This window comes from Erinaceus europaeus, chromosome 4, assembly GCF_950295315.1.
Source record: "Erinaceus europaeus chromosome 4, mEriEur2.1, whole genome shotgun sequence".
Classification (NCBI taxonomy): domain Eukaryota; kingdom Metazoa; phylum Chordata; class Mammalia; order Eulipotyphla; family Erinaceidae; genus Erinaceus; species Erinaceus europaeus.
In genome coordinates, this window is record NC_080165.1 from 21,820,102 (window position 1) to 21,845,298 (window position 25,197).

The 25,197-nt window shown below is 51.0% G+C and overlaps 1 protein-coding gene across 8 annotated transcripts; it reads right to left on the reverse strand.

The window, feature by feature from the left end:
- Nucleotides 1–11,971: 11,971 nt before the first annotated feature.
- CSNK1E (casein kinase 1 epsilon) lies at nt 11,972–24,867 on the reverse strand. Of its 8 annotated transcripts, none has more exons than XM_060188965.1 (10): nt 24,735–24,867; nt 24,449–24,597; nt 21,912–22,140; nt 21,180–21,350; nt 19,101–19,249; nt 15,901–15,961; nt 15,109–15,301; nt 14,883–15,022; nt 14,236–14,301; nt 11,972–12,938 (listed from the first exon to the last, which is right to left on the reverse strand). In XM_060188965.1, exons 1-9 carry the CDS (start codon nt 24,748–24,750, stop codon nt 14,285–14,287), a joined length of 1,125 nt encoding a protein of 374 aa, XP_060044948.1. In that variant the 5' UTR covers nt 24,751–24,867; the 3' UTR covers nt 11,972–12,938; nt 14,236–14,284. The 8 variants fall into 8 exon arrangements, with proteins under 8 accessions (XP_060044948.1, XP_060044947.1, XP_060044946.1 ...); XM_060188964.1 differs by having other exon boundaries at nt 11,972–12,941; XM_060188963.1 differs by having other exon boundaries at nt 11,972–13,092.
- Nucleotides 24,868–25,197: the final 330 nt, after the last annotated feature.

Genomic DNA, 25,197 nt, shown 5'->3' on the forward strand with positions numbered 1-25,197 from the left:
ATGAGCACACGGAGGTCAGCCAGGACAGTGCTCAGATCAGCCTCCTTGCTCCATCCCAGAGAATGTTTACTCAGGTATCCTGGCTAGACATGGGATCAGGGCAAACAGAATGGAGCCAAAGCCATCAGGTCTTCCTCCTGGACCATGAGTGGCCTTCTGTGAATGTCCTAAAACTGAGTCAGTGACAGATTTGAACGATTTTTTTGTATGTGTCTCCAGGGTTATTGCTGGGGCTCGGGGCTGGCACTACGAATCCACTGCTCCTGGCGGCCACTTTTTCCCCATTGGATAGGACAGAGAGAAATTGATAGAGGACAGGAAATAGAAGCTCTTCTTGGGAGTTGGGCTGTTGGTATGCTTCTAATTCTGCTTCTAAAAACCCCTTCTGTTTCCCCCCTTGATTGGTTTAATCCCCCCTGATTAACACTGTATTCTATTTACATAACCACTGTATTCTATTTACATAACCACTGCAGGGCATTGGTTTAATCCCCACTGGTTCATGATGTGTTTTTGCTTCGCCTCCTCCTGTTTCAGGCGCCATTATGTCAGGCTGAACTTCACTGATGGGAGACAGACGACCAGGGACTCATGGCTGGGTTGTACGCAGTATCTCTTTATTCATGCAGGACGCAGAACAATCTAAGCCGAGCTAAACTAAAACTAAACTAAACTAAAACGAACAGTGCTGTCCTTATATATACTTTCCAAGTATGGCATGAACAAGATGTGACGTAGAGAGGGTGGAGAGAAAAGTGACTGGTGAAAATCAGGGTGTACTACAAGAGGGGGGCAGAGCAAAAACACATCATGAACCAGTGGGGATTAAACCAATGCCCTGCAGTGGTTATGTAAATAGAATACAGTGTTAACCAAATTAAACAGAAGGGGTTTTTAGAAGCAGAATTAGAAGCATACCAACATTGGGCGGTAGCGCAGCGGGTTAAGCGCACGTGGCGCCAAGCACAAGGACCAGCATAAGGGTCCCGGTTGGAGCCCCCGGCTCCCCACCTGCAGGGGAGTCGCTTCACAAGCAGTGAAGCAGGTCTGCAGGTGTCTATCTTTCTCTCCCCCTCTGTCTTCCCCTCCTCTCTCCATTTCTCTCTGTCCTATCCAACAATGATGACATCAACAACAACAACAACAATAACAACTACAATAATAAAACAAGGGCAACAAAAGGGAATAAATAAATAAATATTAAAAAAATAATAAAACCAGGTCCACCAGCACCACCGAGATGGGTTCCCAGAGGCTGCAATGCAACAAGGAAACTTCAGGGCTTATTACAATGTGAATATTTGAAAGGAAAAGAAAAGAAGGCCTTCTTGATATCCATGCCTCCCGCTACCCCCATTTTCCTTGGACCCGCTTAGTCTTGGCTATTGGCGAGGCTAAGGATCTGCTGGAGACCCCAGAGTGTGAGTCCTGCTGTCCTGCTGTCCTGCTGCTGCACACCTGCCGGCCCTTCCACACCAGAGAGTGAGTCCTGCTGTCCTGCTGTCCTGCTGTCCTGCTGCTGCTGCTGCTGCACACCTGCCGGCCCTTCCGCACCCCTTTGTCTAACAAAGCAATGGGGAAGATCTGAAAGTCATCACATAATAGTGGAGTAAAGTATGTGAATCCAAACAGTGGCATATTGTGTAGATACTTGTCTCTTTACACATTTAAAAAATTTTTATTTTGGATAGATACAGAAAGAAATTGAAAGAGAAGAAAGAGATAGAGAGGGAAAGAGAAAGAGAGACATTTGCAGCACTGTTTCACCACTTGGCGATGCTTCCCCTGAGAACGCAGCGCCTGAGCCAGGGTCACTCACTGATCACGATAATGTGTGTACTCAGTCACATGTGCCCCCACCCAGTCCCTCTTTACACATTTCTACTAACACTGGGGAAATAGGCAGGAATAATATTGTATGAAAAAAGCACTAATTGGCCAGGGAAGATAGCACAGTGGTTATGCAAAGATACTGTTATGCTTAAGATTCCAGTGGTTTATTCACTGTGCTATTTCCCAGATTGCAAAAGGTTTTATATTGTTGTTGTCATTGTCATCATCATCATCACTGGGGCTTCACTGATCCAGGCTAACTTTTTTCAGATAGAAAAAGAGACATAGAGTGGGGGGGTAGCATAATCGTTGTACAAAGAGATTTTCATGCCTGAGGCTCTCAAGTCCCAGGTTCAGTCCTCCACACCTCCATAAGCCAGAGCTGAGCAGTGCTCTGGTAAAAAAAAAAAAAAAGAAAAAGAAAGAAAAAAGAAAAGAAAAGAGAAACACAGAGACAGAGAAAAGTTACTAGGGCACTGAAGCTTCCTTCAGAATAGTGGAGTCCAGGCTTGAATCTGGGTCATACCTCTGAAAAAGCAAGCACACTATCCAAGTGAACTATTGACTATCCTGCTGACCCATTTTGTCTTGTCTTATCTTGTCTTAGAGCACTGCTTAGCTCTGGCTTGTGGTGGCCAGGAATGAACCTAGAACCTCAGAACCTCAGACATGAGAGCCTTTGATGGAGAGAGAGATAACATAACAGTTACACACAAAAATTCTTTCATGCCTGAAGGTCCAAAGTCCCAGGTTCAATACCCTGCACCACCATATGCCAGAGTTGATCAGTGCTTTGGGAGTAAGAGAAAGAAAAAAAGGAAGGAAGGAAGGAAGGAAAGAAAGAAAGAGAGAGTGGGAGTCGGGCTATAGCGCAGCGGGTTAAGCGCAGGTGGCGCAAAGCACAAGGACCGGCATAAGGATCCCGGTTCGAACCCCGGCTCCCCACCTGCAGGGGAGTCGCTTCACAGGTGGTGAAGCAGGTCTGCAGGTGTCTATCTTTCTCTCCCCCCTCTGCCTTCCCCTCCTCTCTCCATTTCTCTCTGTCCTATCCAACAATGACAACAATAATAACTACAACAATAAAACAACAAGGGCAACAAAAGGGAATAAATAAATAAAATAAATATTTAAAAAAAAAAAGAAAGAAAGAGAGAGAGAGAAAAAGAAATAAAGGAAGGAAGACTCTGACATTGTCTTTATGTTATCTTTCAGCTAATTTATGTGTCTGTATGTGCAACTGAAAATATAGAGAGGATAGAGATGTCACTCATTGCTTTGCAAGTATGAGATCTTAATTTAATCACTGGCACCCAAAAAAAATAGCAGCAAAATAAAATGCATAGAAAAGTTCTAGAGACCGGGAGGATAGCTTTCATTCTCAAGAAGGAAAAACAAAACAAAACAGCAAAAAAACTAAGTATAAATTCTTTGCATTTCTAAAACCAGACACAGGCTGGCATCAGAGTCTTCATCCTCTTCACAACCACTATTTACCAAAAATTATCACATGGCAGGCAACATCCTAAACACTTTATTATCTCAGCAAAGCCAGAGGGACTGCTTTTTGGAAGATGAAGACAATGAGGCACAGAAAAGCTTTGTTACCTGGTCAGGGTCACACCTGAGCAGCTGTGTCCACAGGACCCACACCAGTCTCCAAAGAGAACCGGGAACATCAGCCAGAAGAATTGCTTCTGACTGCACGTGGCCCTTTCTGCGTACACTTTCTGTAACAGTGCGTACACTTACACAAAAATCCACCAGTGTTTTGTGCACCCACCTTCTAAACAATAACCGCTATCGTTCTCACTAAGTCTTTGTTTACTTCTGTTTTCCAAGTCCATGTGTTTCAATTCTTGAGAGTCTATGGATGGCAGCGTCTTTGCTTCCATCCCTGACTTGCCAGGGCTGGGCCATGGCGCGCCTGGTTAAGCACATGGGATGCGTGTGCCTGTAGCTCCAGCACATAGGTGTGGTGAACCCTAATTCAAACTTACTGAGCCCAAACAAACAAGCAGAGAATTTAGGCCAAAGAGGACTGTTGCCAGTTTCATTGGAGCCACTGGGAACATGCTTCAGATTCTCTACAAACCCCCAGCTGGCAGCCAACTCTCCTTGAGCACTGCCTCTGGGCAGGAGGAGACCGACCCACAGGGTGGAGGCATGCAGGCAGTTGGGGAAGCCAGGTCCTGTGTTTTCTCAGGGACACTTTCATGAAGAAAGAAAGGAGGAGAAGAGATCCTAGCTGCCCCACTCCCAGACTGCAGTGACTTATAAACCTGAAGGTAAGACTTCAAAAGGGCCGCACCTTAATCACAGGTGCTTTGAAGATACTAGGATGAAAGACCTTGAGAGGAATAATTGCCAGGGGCCAGATGGTGGCACACCTGGTTGAGTGCACGCGTTACAGTGCATGAGGATCCAGGTTTGAGCTCCTGGTCTCCATCTGTAGGGGTAAAGCTTGTGAGTGGTGGTGAAGCAGGGCTGCAGGTATCTCTCTGCCTCTCTCCCTTCCCCTCTCAATTTCTGGCTGTCTCTATCCAATAAATCTAATAAAGATAATAAAAAATTACAAAAAGAATTTAAAAAGAGGAATAATGAACTACCTGGGGACCTCCTTAAAGGGGCAGTGTAGCAGCTCCCTCCTCCCAGAGGTCCCATCCCATCCTCCTCTCCTTGGTGAAGCCAAGTCTAGGACAGGCAGCTTCTGGAAGCTCACAGGCATTGAGAGAGGTGGGAAGGCAGATACTGTTGTACCCTGAGGTCAGGGGAAAAGAAGAGGTGGCAGGAGCTGGGCCGTGGCACACCTGGTTAAGCACACACATGTTACCGTGTGCAAGGACTTGGGTTCAAGCCCCTAGTCCCCACCTGCAGGGGGGAAGCTCTATGAGCAGTGAAAGCAGAGATACTGGATCCCCTCCTCTTCTCTCTCTATCTTCCTCTCCCTTCTCAGTTTCTCACTGTATCTATCAAATACATACATTCATTCATACATACATGCTGCAGGGAGTAGGCCAGGGAAACAGGGAAAGATGGGTGAGTCACTGTCACCATGGCAACATTTAAACCTCTGCACAGGGATGATGACTCAGCAGCAAAGCTTGTGACTTGCATGCGTGAAGCCCTGTGTTCAACCCCCACACATGAGAGCACCAGACAAAACAAGTGCAACTCCAAGAATAAGCGGTGCTCTCATCTCTCCTGCAGAAGAGGAATTGTCGGCTGGGTAGACAGTATAATGGCTGTACAAGAAGACCTTCATGCCTGAGGCTCTGAAGTCTCAGGTTCAATCTCCCTGCACCACTATAAGCCAGAACTGAGCAGTGCTCTGGTCTCTTTCTCTGTCTGTATCTTTCTCTCTGTATTTGTCTTTCATTAATAAATATTTTTTTCAAAAGAAGAGATTTAATTAGATTTGTTGACTCCAATTTTTTTAAATTTGTTTGTTTTTGTTTATGGTGATGCCAGGGGTTGAACCTGGGACCTCCAGCTGCCTGAGGCATAATTGTCTGAGATGGTGTATTTCCCCAGGCAGTTAACCCTAATTTGATTAATCACTTAGATTATTAGATTTGGTGGTTTTTTTTTTTTTACTGGATCAGCTCACCAATTTGTCTTGGATTAATATTGGTCCTTGTGTTGGATTAACCTAACACTCTATCTTTCATTAGATTTCAGGCTTTTGATTAGATTAACACAGCGATTGATCTTTGATTAAAATTATGGTTTTGCTGGAATCTAGACTGTCAGTGTATCTTTGATTAGATTTGGGACCATTTTTGAATGGTTCTTTCTACATGTCTTTGCTTATTAAAGTCTTCTTTAGAAGTTGTATAAACTCTGTTACATATATTTTTTTCTAGTTTAAAATTTTTTAATTTATTTTAAATAGAAATAGAGAGATAAAGAGGGAAAGACACAATAGAAAGACAGACCAAAAGACTGCTCAATTGTGCCTTATGCTGCACCTCAGCGCCTCAGACATGAAAGTCTTTTGCTTAACCAATATGCTGTCTTCCCAGCCCTTTTCTGGTTTCTTGTCTATATCCACCAGTACAGGTAATTTCCTCTGTCTTCTCTTTATGGTGTGCTCAGCAGTCACCAGGCTACCATGGACAGAGGCTCAGTTCTGAAGAGACTGGAACTTGTAGGTCTGGCAGGGAACAAAATCTGGTAAACAGTCAGCTAGCGAGGGAACAGAGCGGGCAGTGTGCCCTCTAACTAGATGGATATTCTTTGGAAGGTTTTGAGAGCGCTTGTTGTCTGTAATGTGTTATTTGCTGCCAGGCAGATGTGAACTGGCAAGGTCTGTCTTTCTTGATAAATTTCTTCCCTGATAAATCTCTGGGTGGGGTTTTCCTCCCAGAATTTTCCCCTACGGTCTGTTACTATGGAGATTGAATTCCAACATGGTGTCTATCAGCACTGCTCTCAACATGATTGCATAGCTCCCTGGGAAGGTAGCAGCCCTTCTTATCAAGTCTATAGCATGTGGTTTCTTGTCTTCCATTCTAGTGTTGTTTAAGTATAGAATTGCAATAGGATTGGGGTGCTGAAAGTTAGAATAATCCCCTGCTCCCTAGAGTAATATTCTGCACCTTAAGATCTCTTCCTGATTAGAGATTCTGGCTGAGTGGTGGTCAGATTTCTTTCTTGGAGAAGTCATCTGTTAAGTCACTTCATGGCCTGAATTCTGTCCTTTCGTCCCTTGCAGTGGAAGTCTGCTTCTCTGGTGTTCGATCTGTTCCTGTGCAGGTTAATCCACAATTCAGTGTAGATTTTCTGTGATTGTGGATGTAAGCCAGCAGAGGTTCTTCCTGTTTGGCAATCTTGTTCCCCCATATTAATTTATCTTTATTTAGATTTGGGGTCTTTGGTTGGATTAGACTATCAATTACAGACCTCTTTGACCTCAGAATCACCTCCTCCCAGCAGGTGGTCCCACAAGTGACCCCACTCAGGCCTTCTTGTCAATCTCTGTGATCACTACCACCATTCTCAACCCCTCTTTTGGCATTTTCCCCCAAAGATAAAAAGTCACCTATTGATAGTGTTGACAAGGTTGTTGTCTATGCATGTAAGGTGGGGGGTGGAGCATGAAGGAACCCTCCTGCTAGGTTATAGGCAATTGGCTATAGTGCCATCCAGAGATGAGCAGTAGAAACAGGTGAAAAATCATGAAACTGTACACTTGAGATGTGTGCAGTTTTTTCCTGCATAAATTAGACCTCAAGGAAGAAGGAAGAAGAGGAGAATAAGGAGCCAGGAGGTAGCTCAGTGAGTAGGATATACCATGCCCCACACCTCAAGTTCAAGCCCTGCCACCACATGAAAGCACCATCTATATGAGACAAATTGGGGAGCAGTAGAATCACACATGCACAAAGCCCCATGCGGCGGGGGGGGGGGGGGAGAGGGGAAGAGCTGGGGATATTGTGCAATGGTAGTGCACAGGGGCTACATGTGAGAGGCTCCAGATTCAAGCCCTGGCACTACCACATGCCAGAGTGGGGTGGTGCCCAGGTCAGCAACAAATGAAGGGGAACAAAAAAGACTGGGGATGAAAGTTCAGACAAGACCTCATTTCTCAGAAGCCTTGCCCGTTCCACCCTCCACTGCTGTGTGCTGAGCGTGCCCTCCTCCCACCTCTCACCCTGGCCTCCTCTGGATGCCTGAACCCTGCTTCCTGTTACCTGACCCTTCCTGCTGACCTGCCCTGAACCCTGAACGTGCTTCTCATTCTCTGGTGGCCCCTGCTTGGTTTAGGGCTGGGAAGGTGCTCTATCACCCAGGCTGGTCACCTTGGAAACTACCTGCCCTTTTCTCCGTTCTGAAGCCTGACTGTCTCCTGTCTGGTTTATGACCATAACTTCCTAGTTTATCCTCCTCCTCTTTTCTCCCCGTTTTTCTTCAAGACTTTTTTCTTTTTTGATCTTTTATTTATTACTGGATAGAGACAAATAGAAACTGAGAGGGGAGGGGAACATAGAGAAGGAAAGAGACAGAGAGACACCTGCAGACCTGCTTCACCACTCGTGAAGCTTTTCCCCTGCAGGTGGGGAAAAGCACCCTGCAGGTGGCTTGAACCTGGGTCCTTAAGCACTGTCATGTGAGTGTCTAACCAGGTGTGCCACCACCCGGCCCCTTCCTAGGTCTTCTCTCAACTTTTCTCGTCTTCAGTCTCCCTGCCCAGCGCTGCCTCCAGTTCACATCCATAGTTCCCTCTTCCCCCCATCAGAGGTTTTTCAGTGTCGGAGTTGGCAGGTGGAGTTCAGGCGGGTGAGGCTAATGGGAGCCAAGGCTCAAGGTTAAGGCGCTCACAAGTAGAGAGGTGGGGAACCCTCGGAACCCCTCCCACCGCTGAAGGTCTAGTCGCTGCCTTTGCCAGCTGCTGTGGCTTCCCTCTTTTCCTCTCACTCTGCTTGAAAGTTTCCTGAGTCAAGTGAGTAAGATAGTTCACCTGAGCAGATGACTACTTTGCCATATGTGCCAACTAGGTTTGAGCCTGGCCCCCACTACCCTGGAGGAAGCGTCCGTACTGTGTCTTTCCTTTCTGTCTCCGAGTTGGTCCAGAGTGGTGAAAGCCCAGCAACGGGGGTGGGGGTGGGGGGGAGCAACTCTTGATTCTGTCCAGTAAGTTTCTGTTGCTAGGTATTTGCACATGATGTTCCTTTGGGAATGATTTTTCCCTTTCACCCACCCTCCCCCTCCTTTTTTTATATCCCAGTAAATTCCAAGGTCACACTTATCCATCCCAGTCAGTCTGATTTCGAAATGCAGGTCAACGTCTTTGAAACACCTTATTGGATAGTATCTTCATCCTCTGCCCCTAGTTCACACTAGGTGTCTCACTGAGCTCTGGACTGGGACAGAACTTTCACTAGTCTATCTTTCCCTGAGTAGGTGTGAGGCCCCAGGAATCATGGTCACTACTTGCATGAGAATTTCATTCTGGGGGCCGGATGGTGGCACACCTGGTTAAGTGCACATATCACCATGTATAAGGACATGGGTTCGAGCCCCCACTCTCCACCTGTACAGGGAACGCTTCATGAGTGGTGAAGGTCTGTAGATTTTTTTTCTCTCTTCCTCTTTACCTCTCCTTCCCCTTTCAATTTCCCTGTCCTGTCAAATAAAAACAGGAAGAAAAAAAAAAAAGGAAAAAATGGCTGCTGGGAGCAGTGGATTCGTAGTGCAGGCACTAAGCCTCAGCAATAACCCTGATGAAAAAAAAATCCATTTCTACTAGGAGCCTGGTTACAGGGAATGCTGAGAGCATGGACTGGGGCAAGGCTGTCTGCTCTGTGCCTGTGTTCTCATCTCTAAAATGGGTGACAGAATACAGCAGCACCCTAGGATTGCTGTGAGCAAAGAGTGGGAACAGGCCAGGCCCTGACAACCTGTTGTCTTATGCTCATCTGTGGTCTTAATCCCGCAACCCTGGGGAGCAGCCTTATCCCCTCCACTCTACAGAGAAGACTGAGAGCCAGGTGTTGCTCAGTCAGAAGCCAAGCCAGGGCTCTGGACTCCCCACCTCTCACCCTGCTCTGTCTCAGCCAGGCACCAGCACTCCTGGTAAATACATACGCCCAGTCAACATTTGTTGCATGAATGAAAATGATTCACAGGGGCTGAGCAGTAGCGTAGCGGGTTAAGTGCACGTGGCGTGAAGCACAAGGACCCACCTAAGGATCCTAGTTGGAGCCCCCAACTCCCCACCTGTGGGGGGGGGGTCACTTCACAGACAGTGAAAGCAGGTCTACAGGGGTCTTTCTCTCACCCTGTCTTCCCCTCCTCTCTTGATTTCTCTCTGTCCTATCCAACGACAGCAATAACAACGATGATAAACAAGGGCAACGAAAGTGAAAAAACAGTCTCCAGGAGCAGTGGATTTGCAGTGCAGGCACCGAGCCCCAGCGATAACCCTTGAGGCAAAAAAATGAAAAAGAAAATGATTCACCAGGTCTAAGCAAAATTTCCTGATGACTACTCGGCAAACTTAATAAAAATAACCTTTGCATTATTGACACAGTCCAATCACCTTTTTGGCCTCCACTGAAATGTCTGTCCCTTCCTCAGAAGCTACCAGTCACCACCCTCTCCCATGTGCATTCTTATTCAGGGGAGCAAAGAACACAGGGAGGAGCTAGACATCAGCGAGGCTGGTGAGTAGGAGCCAGTGGTAGAGGTGGAAGGGCTTGCGGTGACTCTGCACCACTCAGGTTTGAGCCCTGCCCAGTGCACTGGGGGAAGTCTCCGTGCTGTGGTCTTTTGACCTCTCTCTCTCTCTGTGAAAGTCAGCCTGGAGCAGTATAGCCCCAGTGACCACCCCCCAAAAAATATTTTCAGATTATTGTTTTTCATATAGTTTAGTTTATGATATATGCAAATATTTCCAAAAACTAAAGTGTGAGGGGAGTATTAAGTATTAAAATTGGAAAAACAAACAAACAAAAAAAACCACACACACACACAAAATTACTTCAAGTAACTTCAAAGGTGGGGACAGGGGCTTGAACCTGGTTCCTTGTGCATGGTAGCATGTGTGATGTATTGGGCAAGCCACTGCCCAGTGATGAAAGTCTAGCAACAGCAAAAAATAAACTCGAGTCTGTATAGCAAGTTTATACTCCTGGATAAATCATTCTGATACTGAGGTAAGAGGACAAACTTAAAATAACGTTTTACTTAATAGTTCACTTGGATAGTACACTGCTTTGCTATGGTGACCCAGGTTCAAGCCCAGCCCACCACACTGAAGGAACCTTCAGTGCTATGGCCTCTTTTGCCCATTCCTGTCCTACTCTTTCTCAAAAAAAAAAAAAAAAAGCGGCTAGGTAGACATATTAGTATTATTAGGGATACATATTTTCACAAGAGCACCTGGCTCCTTGCGCATGGTGACGTGCACTTGACCAGATGGACCGCTACCCATCCCCTCCCCATTACTCTTAACAAACATGTACTAATGAGAGACGACCAGAACACCACTCTTGGCACATGCAATGCCTGGGATCAAACCCCGGACCTTGTGCTTATAGGTCCAGAATTCCACCACTATGTCACCTCTTGGGGCCACAAGAGTAGCTCTAGGGTCTCAGTTAATGAGAAAGTGTTGGATAAAAGTGTCTTGACAAATCCTCTTAGAAAGGCAGGCAGAGGCAGTCTCTTTACTGAGGCGTGTCACACACCCTCCACTCCCCTAGGTCACCTGGGAATTCAACTTGTGACCTCACTTGCAGGGCTCTGTGGTCGGTGAAAGAGAGGTGACAAACAATGACTCTGGAGAACAGTGACTCAGGTTCAAGTACCAGCTCTGCCACCTGAGTGCTATGTCATCATGGGTCACTTAAAAAAAAAAAATTCCCTTTTGTTGTTGTAGTTACGTTGTTGCTATTGATGTCGTCATCGTTGTTGGATAGGACAGAGATAAATGGTGAGAGGAGGGGAAGACAGAGAGGGGGAGAGAAAGATAAGACACCTATAGACCTGCTTCACCGATTTTGAAGTGACTCCCCTGCTGGTGGGGAGCCTGGGGCTCAAACAGGGAACCTTACACTGGTCCTTGTGCATTGAGCCACATGCACTTAACCCGCTGCACTACCGCCCAACTCCCGAGTCACTTTTTTAAAATACTTTTTCCCCCCTCCAGTCACTGGGACTCAGTGCCAGCACTATAAACCCACTGATTCTGGTGACCTCCCCCCCTTTTTTTTCAACAGGACAGAGAGAAATTGAGAGTGGAGGGTAAGATAGAGAGAGGGAAAGATAAACACACCTGCAGACCTGCTTCACCGCTTGTGAAGTGATCCCCCTACATATGAGGATGGGGGACTCGAACAGGGATCCTTGCGCGTCGTACTCTCTGCTTACCCGTGTGCCACTGCCCGGCCCGTGGGTCACTTCTAAATGGACCTAGGTCTGGATTCTCATGTACAGAAGACAGTGAGAAGGGCATTCTGAGCTTTGCTCTTTAGCTGTCCGGGCCATGGGCATCATCCAGAGCCCCTGCCAACCTTCTTGGCCAGAACCTCCATGTGAACCCCTGGGTGCCGTTTGCTCTAGAATGGCCCTAGCTCCTCAGGCCAGGCCACTCTGGGGAGAATCCCCTCGAGGAAGTGAACCAAAGGCCACCACGTCACTTTATCCTTTTCTACTTTATTACTTCAAATTAACAACCACAATAAAGCTCAAAAAAGTCCAATATTTACACAGGAAAAAAGTACAAAAGTCCCCCCAAAGTTCTTCAGATTTTTTTTCAGTTTTTTAAATTACAAAGTAATAAAAAGCTTTACTCTTTAATTAAAAAAAAGAAGAAAAGAGAAAAAAGGGGAAATAGAGGTAAATAAATTAGGAAATACACACATGGCAAAAACAACAAAAAATAAAAATAGGTGTTAACTAGGAGGGATGGATAAATCTGGCAGCCAGCCCTGAGTCTGGGTCCTCCTCAGCAAGGCTGAGCCAAGGAAGAGGGGCATCCCAGGTGGCCAACAGGATCAGGGAATTAATTTAGAGCCCAGGAGCCAGACTGCTTTCCGGAAGTAGTCTCTAGGGATTCTGCCCTCCATCCAGGGAAGGGGAGGAGGCTGCCACAGACTACACTCTCAGGGGTTGGTGAGAGTCCTTGTGCCCCTCCTGAGGGATGTGGACCTCGCTGGCCACCTGTGTCTGCTGGGGGTACGAGAATAGGCCAGCATGGCAGGTGGGGCAGGCACCGGCTGTCCCGGGTGACAGACCAGACACATAACACACGTGCACGTGGACACTTAACCCCACCCCACTTCACCACCCGCTCCAAGTTGCTGTTGAGAGGCAAAGGGGCCCAAATGCTCAGGGGATGCTGGGAGAAAGACCAGGACAGGAAGCTGGCCATGGTCATCCTGAAGGCAGGGCTGCATGTGTCTCCTGTGGTCACAGGCTCAAGAACAGGTGGCAGGTCCTGCTTCGAGTCAAGTCCACAGTCCCCTGGCCTCAGGAGAACCAACTTTGGCTCCCTCTAGGCTAGGATCAACTCCTTGTGTCCAGGAGTGCTGGGCAGCTTGACAGGTGGGGCAGCGGGAAATACAAAGGGACCAGAATCCTCTGTGCTGAGAGCATCCCATCTTCTTGACATAGGTTTAAAAGAAAAAAAGTCAAATAAAATCCATTGTGAGATTTGTGCTGGTTTTTTTTTTCCTTTCCCTTTTTGTTCTTTTGAGTGGTATTTCTCCCCATCTTTTTTTGTTCTTGGTTTAAAAAGAAAATACAGTGAAGACACTAAAAAGGAAGGGAGAAAAGACAGGTTAGTTGCTGGCGAGAGTGGTATGAAACTATACCCCTATCATCTTAGTATAAATCACTTTTAAAAAGGGGGGGGTGAGTCGGGCAGTAGCACAGCGGGTTAAGTGCAGGTGACACAAAGCGTAAGGACTGGCATAAGGATCCTGGTTCGAGCGAGCCCTGGCTCCCCACCTGCAGGGGAGTCGCTTCACAGGTGGTGAAGCAGGTCTGCAGGTGTCTATCTTTCTCTTCCCCTCTGTTTTCCCCTCCTCTCTCCATTTCTTTCTGTCCTATCCCACAACGACATTAATAACAATAATAACTACAACAATAAAAAACAAGGGCAACAAAAGGGAAAATAAATAAATAAATTAATTAATTAAAAAAAAAAGGTTAAGAATGCTTCAAGTCACTATCCATCACAACCCCTCCACAGGTCTGGTCTATAAGCCAGTCTTGTTTGAGTCACATACTCAGACACCCTGAGATACTGGGGTGACTCCAAGTTACCAGAAACCCCCAAATATAGTCATGTCTGCTAGTCTGCACATCCCCATCCAGTACAGACCTGTGTTGCCTCCAATATCCCTCTCCCCCACCTCATGGCCTTCTGCAGCCATGGGGGCCCCTTGAGGGTCATACTGACCAGAGGGCTTCACCAGGGCCTCCCTGACAAGAGATAAACATCTGTATCCAAGGAGCCTAGCTTAGAACTCTGCATGAGTTCACTGTTAGCCCAGAAACTGAGGGGCACAGGAAATGTGGAGGGTGAGGGCTTGGGTGTGTGTGTGTCAACATGTGGGCCCAGAACATTCAAGCAGAGAAGATGGAAAACTGGCTGAGGCAGAGAATGGCTGTCCCCGCAGAGATGTGGCAGTGTGGCTGGGTCTGCTCAGCAGATGAAGACAGGCAGACTTGGGGTTTCTGTCACCCTCCCCGTATGAAAGTGCTCAGCAATCTGGAAGTTCCCTGAACCCCCTACTACAAGGGTTTTGTGGGGCTCTATTATAAAGGCATAAATGATTGTTACAGCGATTATTCTGCTCCCAGGCCGCCCTCCTCTCTTCCTGGCTCTCTCCTTCTGGGACCCTGGGCGTCTCTTAAGCTGGTGGGCTGTAGCTGCAGTGAACACGAACTCACCTAAGCAAATACTGGTCCAATGGCGGCGGCTCCTCACTTCCCGAGATGGTCAAATGGCACGCTTGTCTTTGGGGTGGGAAGGAGGGATAAGGGGCTGTCAGCGGCAATCTGGCAGTTTCCCCCCACTGGGCTATCCCAACCCCTTGCCTACAGAGGCCTGGAGCCAAGGCAAGGACACTGCCTGGAGAGGCCGAGCAGCTGCTTCTGGCCACCAGGCTCCTGGCTCTGGCCCTGTGCTGAGGCCCACTGTAGGCAGAAGTGCCAGGGCAGGTCCCCCTCCTGTCACTGCCACAATACTGGCCCTGGACAACCATGGAGCCCTCCTTCCTTGTCCATTGTTTCTGATCGAAATGTGGCCTGTAAACTGGGCCACTGGAACAGGGTTCACCCACTCCACAACCCAGCACTGACTGGAGGGCCTCCCTGACAGTGGAGACCATGGAACCCTCCTCTCCACACTCCCTGCTGCCTACTCAGCTGCCCCCGCCCACTGCGTCTCCCCGCTCTCCGTGGGCCCACTCAGTAAACTAAATGAGGCTCCATTCCTGCTCAGCAAAAGGCACTGGGTCCAAGAGTCTGGAGAGGCAAGTGGTAGAAGAGAAAGAGAAGGATGAGGTGTGAGGGGCCAAGTCCTCAGGGCTGCTTACCTGTGAGGCTGAGATCCGAGAGACCTCTTGCCGCCCAGTGAGGTCTGAGGAGGAGACGTTGGCGGGTGCGCCCCTGTGTAGCCTCATGCTCACCTTCCTCTCTCTGTCCACCCGTGAGATCGCTCTGGGAGAAGTATTGCCTGGAGGGCGAGGTGGGGGCTGTCATGCTAACATCCAGGCCCCAGAGTCTAGGAGCCCCTCCCCACTGCCAGGGGTCCCCACTCACCGGCTTGCTGGATGCGGGAGGCTGGGGTGGAAGCCACAGGCTCTGCGGTGTTGCGGAGCCGGTTGGCGGTGGCCCCCGTAGGTGGGCCAGGGGGCAGGGCACGTGTAGCGGACCCCCGGAGCTGCCCCATCCTCTCCTCTCGCTCGTGTTCTCGCCGCTCCCGGTCCACATCCTCCGGGTTCCGGGCTGCACCCTGCAGGGGACATGAGAGCTGATCAGGCCCCCAAGGATGGTTCTATGCGGCGCCTCAAAGTGGCAGCAGGTGGCCATCTGGGAAGAGGTATCTCAGAAACCCACTGATCCAACCTCCTCCCAACAGAGCCAGAAGCCTGAGGCCTAGAAAGGACCCACGACCATACAGCAGAAAGCAAAGCCACATGACTGCTGGGAGGAAGCTCGGCCCCCAGGATGACCAGGGGCACCTGGCACCTCTCCAACCCTCCAAACAGCAGGGCAGGAGCTCAAGGGCCCAGTCAGGAAGACTTGTTGCTGAATTAAAGGTCAGGACTGGAACCAGGGGTCCCCACGCCCAGGCAGGGGCATCTCCTCAAAGGGTACTTCCTCCCTTGTCCTTGCCAGTGGCCTCTGGCAGGATGTGGCCTGCCCTGAGATGGGAGCTCAAAGGAAAGGGGAGTGGAGTGAAGATGGGGAGAAGTTCCAAGGAGGCAATGAGGCCCAGCAGGCTGGGGCAGAAGAGAAAGTGAACCCCGGGACCGCCTGCCAATGTCACTGCCTGGGCAAGAGGAAAAGACAGGCCCAGAGAGCAGCACAGGGGTGGCCTGGCTGAGTTACCTAGTTGGTCCTGGGGTCGTCCACAGGGAAGGGCAGGGGGCTGGCATGGGAGGGGCCGCATCTGTGAAGGAGAGAGCTGGGGGCTGAGTTGGGGGGCCCTGGACCCCATGTCTCTCCCAGGGAGCTGGCTAAAAAGGCCCTGCTACCCTTGGGAAGTGGGGGTAGCCTTTGCTTTTTTTTTTTTTAATATGTTCTCTCTTTAAACATTTTTTAAAAAATTATTTATCTTCCCTTTTGTTGCCCTTGTTGTTTTGTTGTAGTTATCATTGTTGATGTTGTAGTTATCATTGTTGATGTTGTCGTTGTCGGACAGGACAGAGAGAAATGGAGAGAGGAGGGGAAGAGAGAAAGAGGGAGAGAAAGACAGACACCTGCAGACCTGCTTCACCGCCTGTGAAGCGACTCCCCTGCAGGTGGGGAGCTGGGGGCTCGAACCAGGATACTTATGCCGGTCCTTACGCTTTACGCCATGTGCACCCGCTGCGCTACTGCCCAACTCCCTGTGGCCTTTGCTTTTAAGCAACTCGGGAGTGGGTAGAGGTTGAGGTCCAGAATAATCCTGAGCTGGGAAGTAACTGTTTGCATGTCTAAGGCTCTGGGTTCGATTCCTAGTGCCAAAGCAAACAACAACCCCCAATTACACGAAGCAGCCAGAATGACCTTTGAGTCCTAGCCAGGAATCAAGTGGTCAGAGGCCTCATTACTTGCTTGGTACCAGGGCAGAGCTAGGATTTGAACCGAAGCCTCTGCCATTCAAGGCAGGCCTGGAACCACCTCCAGGCCTCATTTTACTTAGTTGTAGGCTGGCAGACAAGCAACTGAACTAGAGCCTTAGTCCCAGGCAATAAGCCTTCTGCAGGCAGGTTAAACTTACACCCAGGTGGGAAATCTGGGGCTTAGAGGAGCACGGCACTTCCCTGGGAGTTAGCCTGGGCTCAGAGGCTGAGGGGAGGGCTGGAGCCCCTGGCAGGCCCAAGGTGGCAGTCCACTGAACTCCAACCCCGTGACACCTCAAGAAATGCAGAACAGTGAGGTTTCTTGGCTTTTATTTGCCCGCAAGATACAAAAGGTCAACAATAGAGTCACACAGGCATCCACTGTCGTGTGGGCCTGTCCTTGGTTATACTGATGTTCTTAATGGCAAGATCTTGGGACACGGAGCTTCTAAGTCCCCGCTGTCAAATAAGACGGAGTAGCCACTCCAAGGACAGACACTCTCCATCCAGGGCAGGGTCCTTCCCATGGAAGACCTATATGTGGTGCATAGCAGGATGTCCAGCCTGGGGGCAGGTGCTGGCGAAGGCTTTCTGCAGATGTTGTGGCAGGGGCCTGGCTTGGGGAAACAGGTGTGCGAGGTTCCCAGCATGTGTCTGCAGATGATTCTGTCAGGAGCCGGTGCTCAGCTAGGAACTCCAAGATCTACTCCAAAGGAGGTCTGGGAGCAGGTGTCAAGAGACCCAGCAGTGGCAGAGGTGGCACTTTCTGGCCTGGCTTGAGGTGACATCTTGTCAGATACACAGTCCCGAGTGGCCCTGTGGTGACCCCTCTGTGGTAGTGCTGTTCTAGAGAACTGACTGGGATAAAGCCACTGCTGGATGTCTGCCTGGCCAGGGAGGGTCACCACCAGCCCATGTGGCTCTGGGAACTCGAAACTACATTTTCAGTGTTGGTTAAATTTTAAATCATTAACAATGAGCTGCAGGTATCCCGTGGCTCCCATGCCAGAGGACACAAGGCTGAGACAATGCCAACTGTTCTTGGGAGCTGTGCTGGGAAGGGCCACACCAATCATGGACCAGGTGTCCCCAGGCCAAGCTCCCAGACAGGGTATTTGAGGTGAGTGGTGCCCCACCGCCTGTAAAGCTCCCAACCACACCTCTTGAGGTCCGTGGTCAATGGACCCCATCCTCAGCCTGATCCCAGCCTGCTTGCTGGAGGACAGTCATAACAAGCCACCATCTGAGGACCCCCGTACACAGGAGAACTAGCTTCGGTGCAGAGCATGTGACAGAGGGCTGCAAGCATGCCAGGATGAAGCTGGGCTGGGCTGTTCCTGAGTCCAGATGCCACCGAGGCTGTGTTCAGGCCTGGCTGCGTTGTGCCTGCTGCCAATCCCACCAGGCCCCTCCAAGGCAGAGCATGGCTCATCCCTCAGGCTCGAATCATCAGACTGATTTATTTCTGAGAACCCTGGGGCACCTTCTTCTCTGCCACGCCCTCTCCACGGCACCCCACCATGCCAAGGGATGCCTCCTCAGGCCTGGCCCCCGCGGGCTCAGGAGCACCTGGAGACATCAGAACTGGGGTCCCGGAGTCCAGACCATGGGCCAGTAGTTTTGAGGAGGCAGCTCCTCCGCCTCCTCCATGGGCCTCTCTGGAGGGCCCTGGGTGCCCAGGAGCGCCGGGCACCTGGAAGGGACAGAGAGAGCACAGCAGAGGCTCAGCTTCTTGTGCCTGTCCGACCGCGTGGCAAATCTTCGAAAGGCCAGGACACGGAGGGTTCTTACCAATATGTGGACGGGTAGGTGGTCCCGGCACAGGGGAAGGGGCGGGGGCAGGGCAGTGCGGGAGCGTCGCTGTCCCGGGGCTGAGCCTGGCTGGAGAGAGCCCCCTTCTCCAGAAGAGACAAGACATACGATTTCACAGACTCGGGAGCATCAGGCACGGCCGAGGATGCCCCACCCCCACCCCTCCCACCCCCAAAGCCCTTAAAAGAGGGAGGCAGAACAACTGCCTAGCAAGACCCAGGGGCCCATGACCAGGAGCAAGGAAAGCAGAGTGGGCGGGTCCAGGGTGTCCAGAGAGGCCCCAGTGAGGGCCGTGGCCTGGGCTGTGCAGACCAGCAGGAGCAGAATGGTGTAGATGACAATCAAGACAGCAGGGGACTGCAGAAGTACCATGCACATCCAGCTGCGGCCACCCAGGAGGGACCCAGGGCCAAGCCAGGGCCTCCTGGGGCCGGTGGGAGGCGGTGTCCTGCTTGGACACTGCTGACCACCATGGAATACAAGGCCAGCTCTGCTAAGAATGGAGTGGGAGCACCAAGAGGGCTCAGGGACCCCCGTGAGGTTGCTTGCACTCTCCAGATCGTAGCTCCCACTGTTGGGGAGCCCTGCCCACCACTGGGCCACTTTGGTCCTGTGAGTCAAGGCCTTCCCCATCCAGTCCCCCAAGCCCGCCTCAGCCTCTAGGTGACTCACGAATTTGAGCATGTTCCAGTCGAAGACGTAGTCGTAGGAAAAGCCCTGTCGGTGGAAGAGGTTGCGGAAGAGCTGGCGCAGGTAGGAGTAGTCAGGCTTGTCATCAAACCGCAGGGAACGGCAGAAGTTGAGGTATGTTGAGAATTCAGCTGGTGGGGGTGACAGGGGGACAGAAGAGGCCACCATGAGGCTCAAGCACCCAGGGAACCTGTTGTACTACCATGGCCCCCTCCCTAGAAAAGCTCTCAGTCTAAGAGGAGGCAAGGTGGAAGGTGGAACCACAGCCCTCCCTGGGGAGACAAAACCCCAACCTGGTTATGAGCAGAGTCTCTGAAGACTCACCAAGAATAAATGGAGCCCCAAGGACAATGAGCAAGGGATCCCTTTTCAGCAGGAGTCAAGTTCTGCTGCTCTAGTCTAAACCTCTGGGTCTCACTGATCACTGACAAGCATTAATCTAAAGAATGTTCGAGAGTCTGATAAAGGGCTGGGAAGACAGCACAATGGTCATGCAAAAGACCTTGATTGCTGAGACACTGAGATGCCAGGTTCAAACTCCAGCACCACCATAAGCCAGAGCTGAGCAGTGCTCTGGTCTCAAGTCTCTCCCTCAATCTCCCTACCCACCCACCGTATAAAATAAAATATTAAAAAAGTTTGACAGAAATTCTCCATTCACACATAATAGGAAAACTCCCACTTCTTCCTTCAGAAACAAAGAAAGGGAGAATGCCCTGGTGTGCCAACAGGGTATCGGTATGTCATTCTCTGTTCCCAGTTCCTAGCAGAGCTAATAAAACTAATCTCCTCGGTGCTAAGAACACCTCTCATCCCACTTGGTCTCTAACCACCTCTCTTTCTCTCTCTCTTTTTTTTTCCCCTCCAGGGTTATTGCTGGGCTCGGTGCCTGCACCATGAATCCACCGCTCCTGGAGGCCACCTTTTCCCCCTTTTGTTGCCCTTGTTGTTGTAGCCTCATTGTGGTTATTATCATTGCCATTGTTGATGTTGTTCGTTGTTGGACAGGACAGAGAGAAATGGAGAGAGGAGGGGAAGACAGAGAGAGGGAGAGAAAGACAGACACCTGCAGATCTGCCTCACCGCCTGTGAAGCGACTCCCCTGCAGGTGGGGAGCCGGGGCCTCGAACTGGGATCCTTACGTCAGTCCTTGCGCTTTGCGCCACATGCGCTTAACCCACTGCGCCACCGCCCGACCCCCGCCACCTCTCTTAAACTCGGTTCCCCAAACCCCTTAGTCCCCGGATAGGAGCACCACGAGTAGCTTGGCTCTAATGAGGCAACTCTGGGGGAGCTTGGGAATAGAGACTGGTTGGCAGAATGACCACAGCCTTGGAATTTTCAGCGCCTTCCATCTGGGCTGGGGTGGGGGTGGAATAATCGCTTTAGCAATCTCTTGTGCCTTTATAAAAGAGGCCCCACAGAAGCCTGTAGTAGGGGTTTGGGGAACTTCCAGGTTGCTGAACACTTTCACATGAGGAGTGACAGAAGCCGCTGCACTCAGTCAGGTCCCTAGCTGACCCCACGCCGTGTGCCCCTTCATCTGGCCGGCAACTGTGAGCTTAAACCAGCTGGTAAACAAGTCCCTGAGGTCTGCAAGCCACGCGAGCAAAGGAAGGGCTGTGGGAGACTCTGATTTACAGCCAACTAGCAGGAAGCACAGGTGACATGTGGTGTCTGAAGTGAGATAGGAACCGGTGGGGGGGGGGGGCAGTTGAGCCCTTAACCCATGGGATCTACACTCTCCAGGTAATGGTGTCAACACTGAGTGCATTACAGAGCGCCGCACTGGTGTTCTAGAAAATGGGAAGAGGTAGAGAGGCCATACACATTTTAGTGACCAGAAGAACAAGTGCTCTGTATACGAAGGAAAAGAGACTCAAGGAATCGAGCTGTTGCCAACACGGGGCCTTGAGAACCAGGCCAGAGCACAGGTCAGGGAATACTCAGTACGTAGCAGGCCCCAGCAGCTCCAACCGCCTGCCTGTGTGCCTGGCTTCACTTCTCCTCTCAAAGGCCCTCAGGGGCCCCAGGCCAACCAGACCCCGGTGGCATACTCACAGGGGTAGCCTTTGCAGAGGACCTCGATGGGCGTTGACATCTTCTTCTCACTGATCCGCTCGTACTTCTGGCGCTTCGTGGCTGCCTTGAGGCCCTGCCAGGGCAGGGAGCCCAGGTTGAAGTACATAAGCACATAGCCCAGACTCTCCAGGTCGTCTCGGCGGCTTTGCTCTGCAGAGAACCAAGGACAGGTGAGGGCAAGGTGCACCCTGGCTCCCAGCTGGGAGCACCAGTAACCCCTTCCTCCAGGACTTCCTCTTCAACTAGAGAGAACCAGAACTGCCTCTCCCCTCCTCCACAGAAGGGATCTAAGGCTGAGCTCCTAGACTCAACACGGACCTGGTGTTTCCAGATCAGGCACCTGCTCATGTGACAACTATGTGCTTGGCAGCCTGGCCACCCTGCAGACGGGGCACAAGCTGCTGCAGCTGGCAGGGCTGAAGCAAAGTCAACCCTGCACCTGACAACCTAAAGGACTGTCATCAACTTGTGCTCTGCCTGCGAGTCTGTTTCTAGCCCTACGAAATGAAAAGACACCCTCACCCACTCTCCTAAGACTGCTGTGGGAATCAAGTAAGACACGTGGAGGTGTTTGTCATGCTGGCACCCCACTTAGGATGGGAGAGACTCAACTCTGTGTCCAGCTGGGGGAATTAAGTCCAGACTGCAGCAAACTCGGGAGAGGGCTGGCAGCCCGAAGGTATGCTCTGCCCCTGGGCCTCGCCCACTCACCGATGCCCAGGTGGGTGTTGATGGAGGCGTAGCGGGCAGTGCCAGTCAGGTTCTTGTTTTCCCGATAGGGGATGTGCTGGTGGGTGCGGGCGTCCCGGTACTTTTTGGCCAGGCCGAAGTCGATGATGTAAACCAGGTTGCCCTTCTTCCCCAGTCCCATGAGAAAGTTGTCAGGCTTGACATCTCGGTGTATGAAGTTCTTGGAGTGGATGTACTCGATGCGGCTGATCTGGGGAGGGAGAACAGAGAGAGTCCGTCAGCAGGTGGTCTGGGAGGAGGCCTTCACCCCCATGCTTCAGGCCAGGCCCTGGACTGGGGACTGACAGCTGAAAAGCACACGTGGGCCCTGGGAAGGGCAGGGGCGCAGGTTTCTGGAAGAAGTGATATCAGTGAGGGCCTCTGGAGGAAGAGGCCACCAAGCCTCCCCTGAGTGAGGGGAAAAGGACGCAGGGCACGGGGACACCACCACCAAGTGGAACGACCTGGCTGAGGGCTGGGAAGGCATCGGCCCCGACGGAAATCCTGGGGAGCTGGGGTCTCAGAGGCAAGAGACATTTAGAAGGCTGCTAGCCTGCTCTAAGCCTGGGCAGTGATGCGTCCGGTAGAGCATACACATCACAATGTGGAAGGAGCTGGGTCCCTGGTCTCACCTGCAGAGAGGGGAAGCTTCACAAGCAGTGAAGCAGGTCTGCAGGTATCTCTCCTTCTCTCAGTTTCTCCAAAATAGAAAATGAGTAACATATATAAAATAAGCTTGCTTTGGCAGTCAGACTGGGAGGAGAGTAGGACAGGCTGTGCCTCAGTTTGGCAGTGGGGAGATGCAGCACGACAGCCAGCCAGTCCCCTGGCTCCCAAAGCACATGGAGCCCGGACAAAGTGGCCTTTCTTTTCCATTAAATAGCTTGCTTGTTTGTTTTTAAATCTTCCACTAAAACTAAACCTGCCTGACAAGTTCTCCATGTACCCATGTAGGAAGAAAGTCCTATGCCTTCATGTATTTTTTAAAAGTCCCCTAGCAGCTGGGCACTGGCTCAGTGGCAGAGCACAAGACCTACAGGTGGGAAGCCGCAGGTTCCAGCCTTGGTACCACATATGCCACAGCAGTGGTCCCTCTCTCTTTCTCATAGAACAAAAAAGCACCTTACTCTGTGGCCAGAGAGGTTATCCGGTGGCTGAGTAAAGGATACACCAGTGTGAGCTTCTGAACACGATCATCAGTATCACAGTGCCAGAGTGGTATCCTGCCTCTCATAAACAGAACAACAACAAAAAATTTTTTTTGCCTCCAGGGTTATTGCTGGGGCTCAGTGTCTCCACTACGAATCCACTGCTCCTGGAGGCCATTTTGTTGCCCTTGTTTATTGTTGTTGTTGCTACTGCTGTTGTTGTTGGATAAGAGAGAGAAATCGAGAGAGGACAGGAAGATAGAGAGGGAGAGAAAGATAAGACACTTACAGACCTGCTTCACTGCCTATGAAACGACTCCCCTGCAGGTGGGGAGTCAGGGGCTCGAACCGGGATCCTTAAGCCGGTCCTTGCACTTTGTGGCATGTACACTTAGACCACTGCGCTACCACCTAGGCCCCACACACACAAAAAAATTAATATTTATTTGTTCCCTTTTGTTGCCTTGTTGTTGTAGTTATTGTTGTTATCATTGATATTGTTGTTGGATAGGACAGAGAAATGGAGAGAGGAGGGGAAGACAGAGAGGAGGAGAGAAAGACAGACACCTGCAGACCTGCTTTACCGCCTGTGATGCGACTCCCCTGCAGGTGGGGAGCCGGGGGCTCAAACCAGGATCCTTCTGCCGGTCCTTGCGCTTTGTGTCACCTGCACTTAACCCACTGTGCTACCGCCCGACTCCCCACAAAAAAACTCTTTAAGTTCTCTCCAGTGGCCAGAGACAGGGTGCCTGCACTGCAGTGTACTCGGCCCAGGTTTGAGCCTGTTAGCACCTGACAGGTGCGATGGCATTAGAATAAAGCCCTGGTGCTGTGCTCACTCCCTTCCTTCCTCTCATGAAAAACCAGCCTGAGAGTGGTGAAGCTGCAAATGTTTAGGTCCTGGCTCTAACAAAAATGAAAAAGTCCATGCCTCTGAGTTTGACAAGTGTCAGGACCCAGTAACACAGTGAGCCCCTGCTCTGAGTGGATCCCAACAGATCTGATAACCCTGCAAAGGAGAGGCTGTGGGCTGAAGAGGCTGAGAAACTCACTGAGGGTCACTGCACAGGGGCAGAACGCAGGCCCTGCCCTGCAGGTCTGACTCAGCAGGCCAGGAGGTGGCTCTGAGTCTGCACTAATCCATCCTGTAGTCAAGGGTCAAAGCCCACTGGTGCAGGTCTAGGACTCAGGCCTGTCCTAGCCTATGTCCCATTTACTTCTGACCTCCAGCATCACTCAGAGGCAGACCCAGGCAAGACCAGTTCCCTGTGTGCACTGGCACACGAAGGAAGCAGCGGGTGGAAGGGAGGCAGGCGGTCAGCCCACCAGGGCCCTTGGGTCCGTGCTGGGGTGGGCAGCTGGGGGAGTCACCATTTGGTCGGCCAGGAGCAGCACCGTCTTGAGGCTGAACTTGCGGGAACAGAAGTTGAAGAGGTCCTCAAGGCTGGGTCCCAGCAGCTCCATGACCATGACGTTGTAGTCCCCCTCGGCCCCGCACCACTTAATGGACGGGATTCCCACTGTCAGGGAAGGGGGCTGTCAGAGCTATTCCTTGTGGCATGCATGCACACATAGCACGGACATGCCCCACATGCACACAGACACACCGAGCTCCTCAGCCCCTCCACCCCAAGCCACGGGCCCTCGTGGCCCTCACCTCCCCCTTGCATCATCTTGTAGAACTTGCTCTCGATGTGCAGCTGGGGGTGCTTCGTTTTCACACACTCCAGCTTGATGGCAACTTCCTCACCAGAAGCAATGTTGGCACCTGTGGGGCGGGGGTGGAGCAAGGGGCCCAGTTACCCTCTGGGAAGGCAGCCCCAGCCAGGGCCAGCATGGGGGGTGGGGGAGTGAAAGGGGCTGCAGGGCCCAAAATGTGTGCAGAGGAAGGTGAGGAACCACTGGCTGGAAGAGCAGGTGTGAGGGCCAGGGGGGCACGAGAGGCTCCGATCAGTAAGGAGTGCCTCGTCCTGGAATGTGGGAGTCACCAAGAACTAGAGAGGTGAAGGGAGTGGGTATCAGACTGAGGAGTGAGGGGGGAAAGGCCAGTGGGAGGCCTTTTGGGGGTGCTGTACACACCACAGCAACCCTGAGCTGGAGGTTGGTTATGTTTCAGAGAG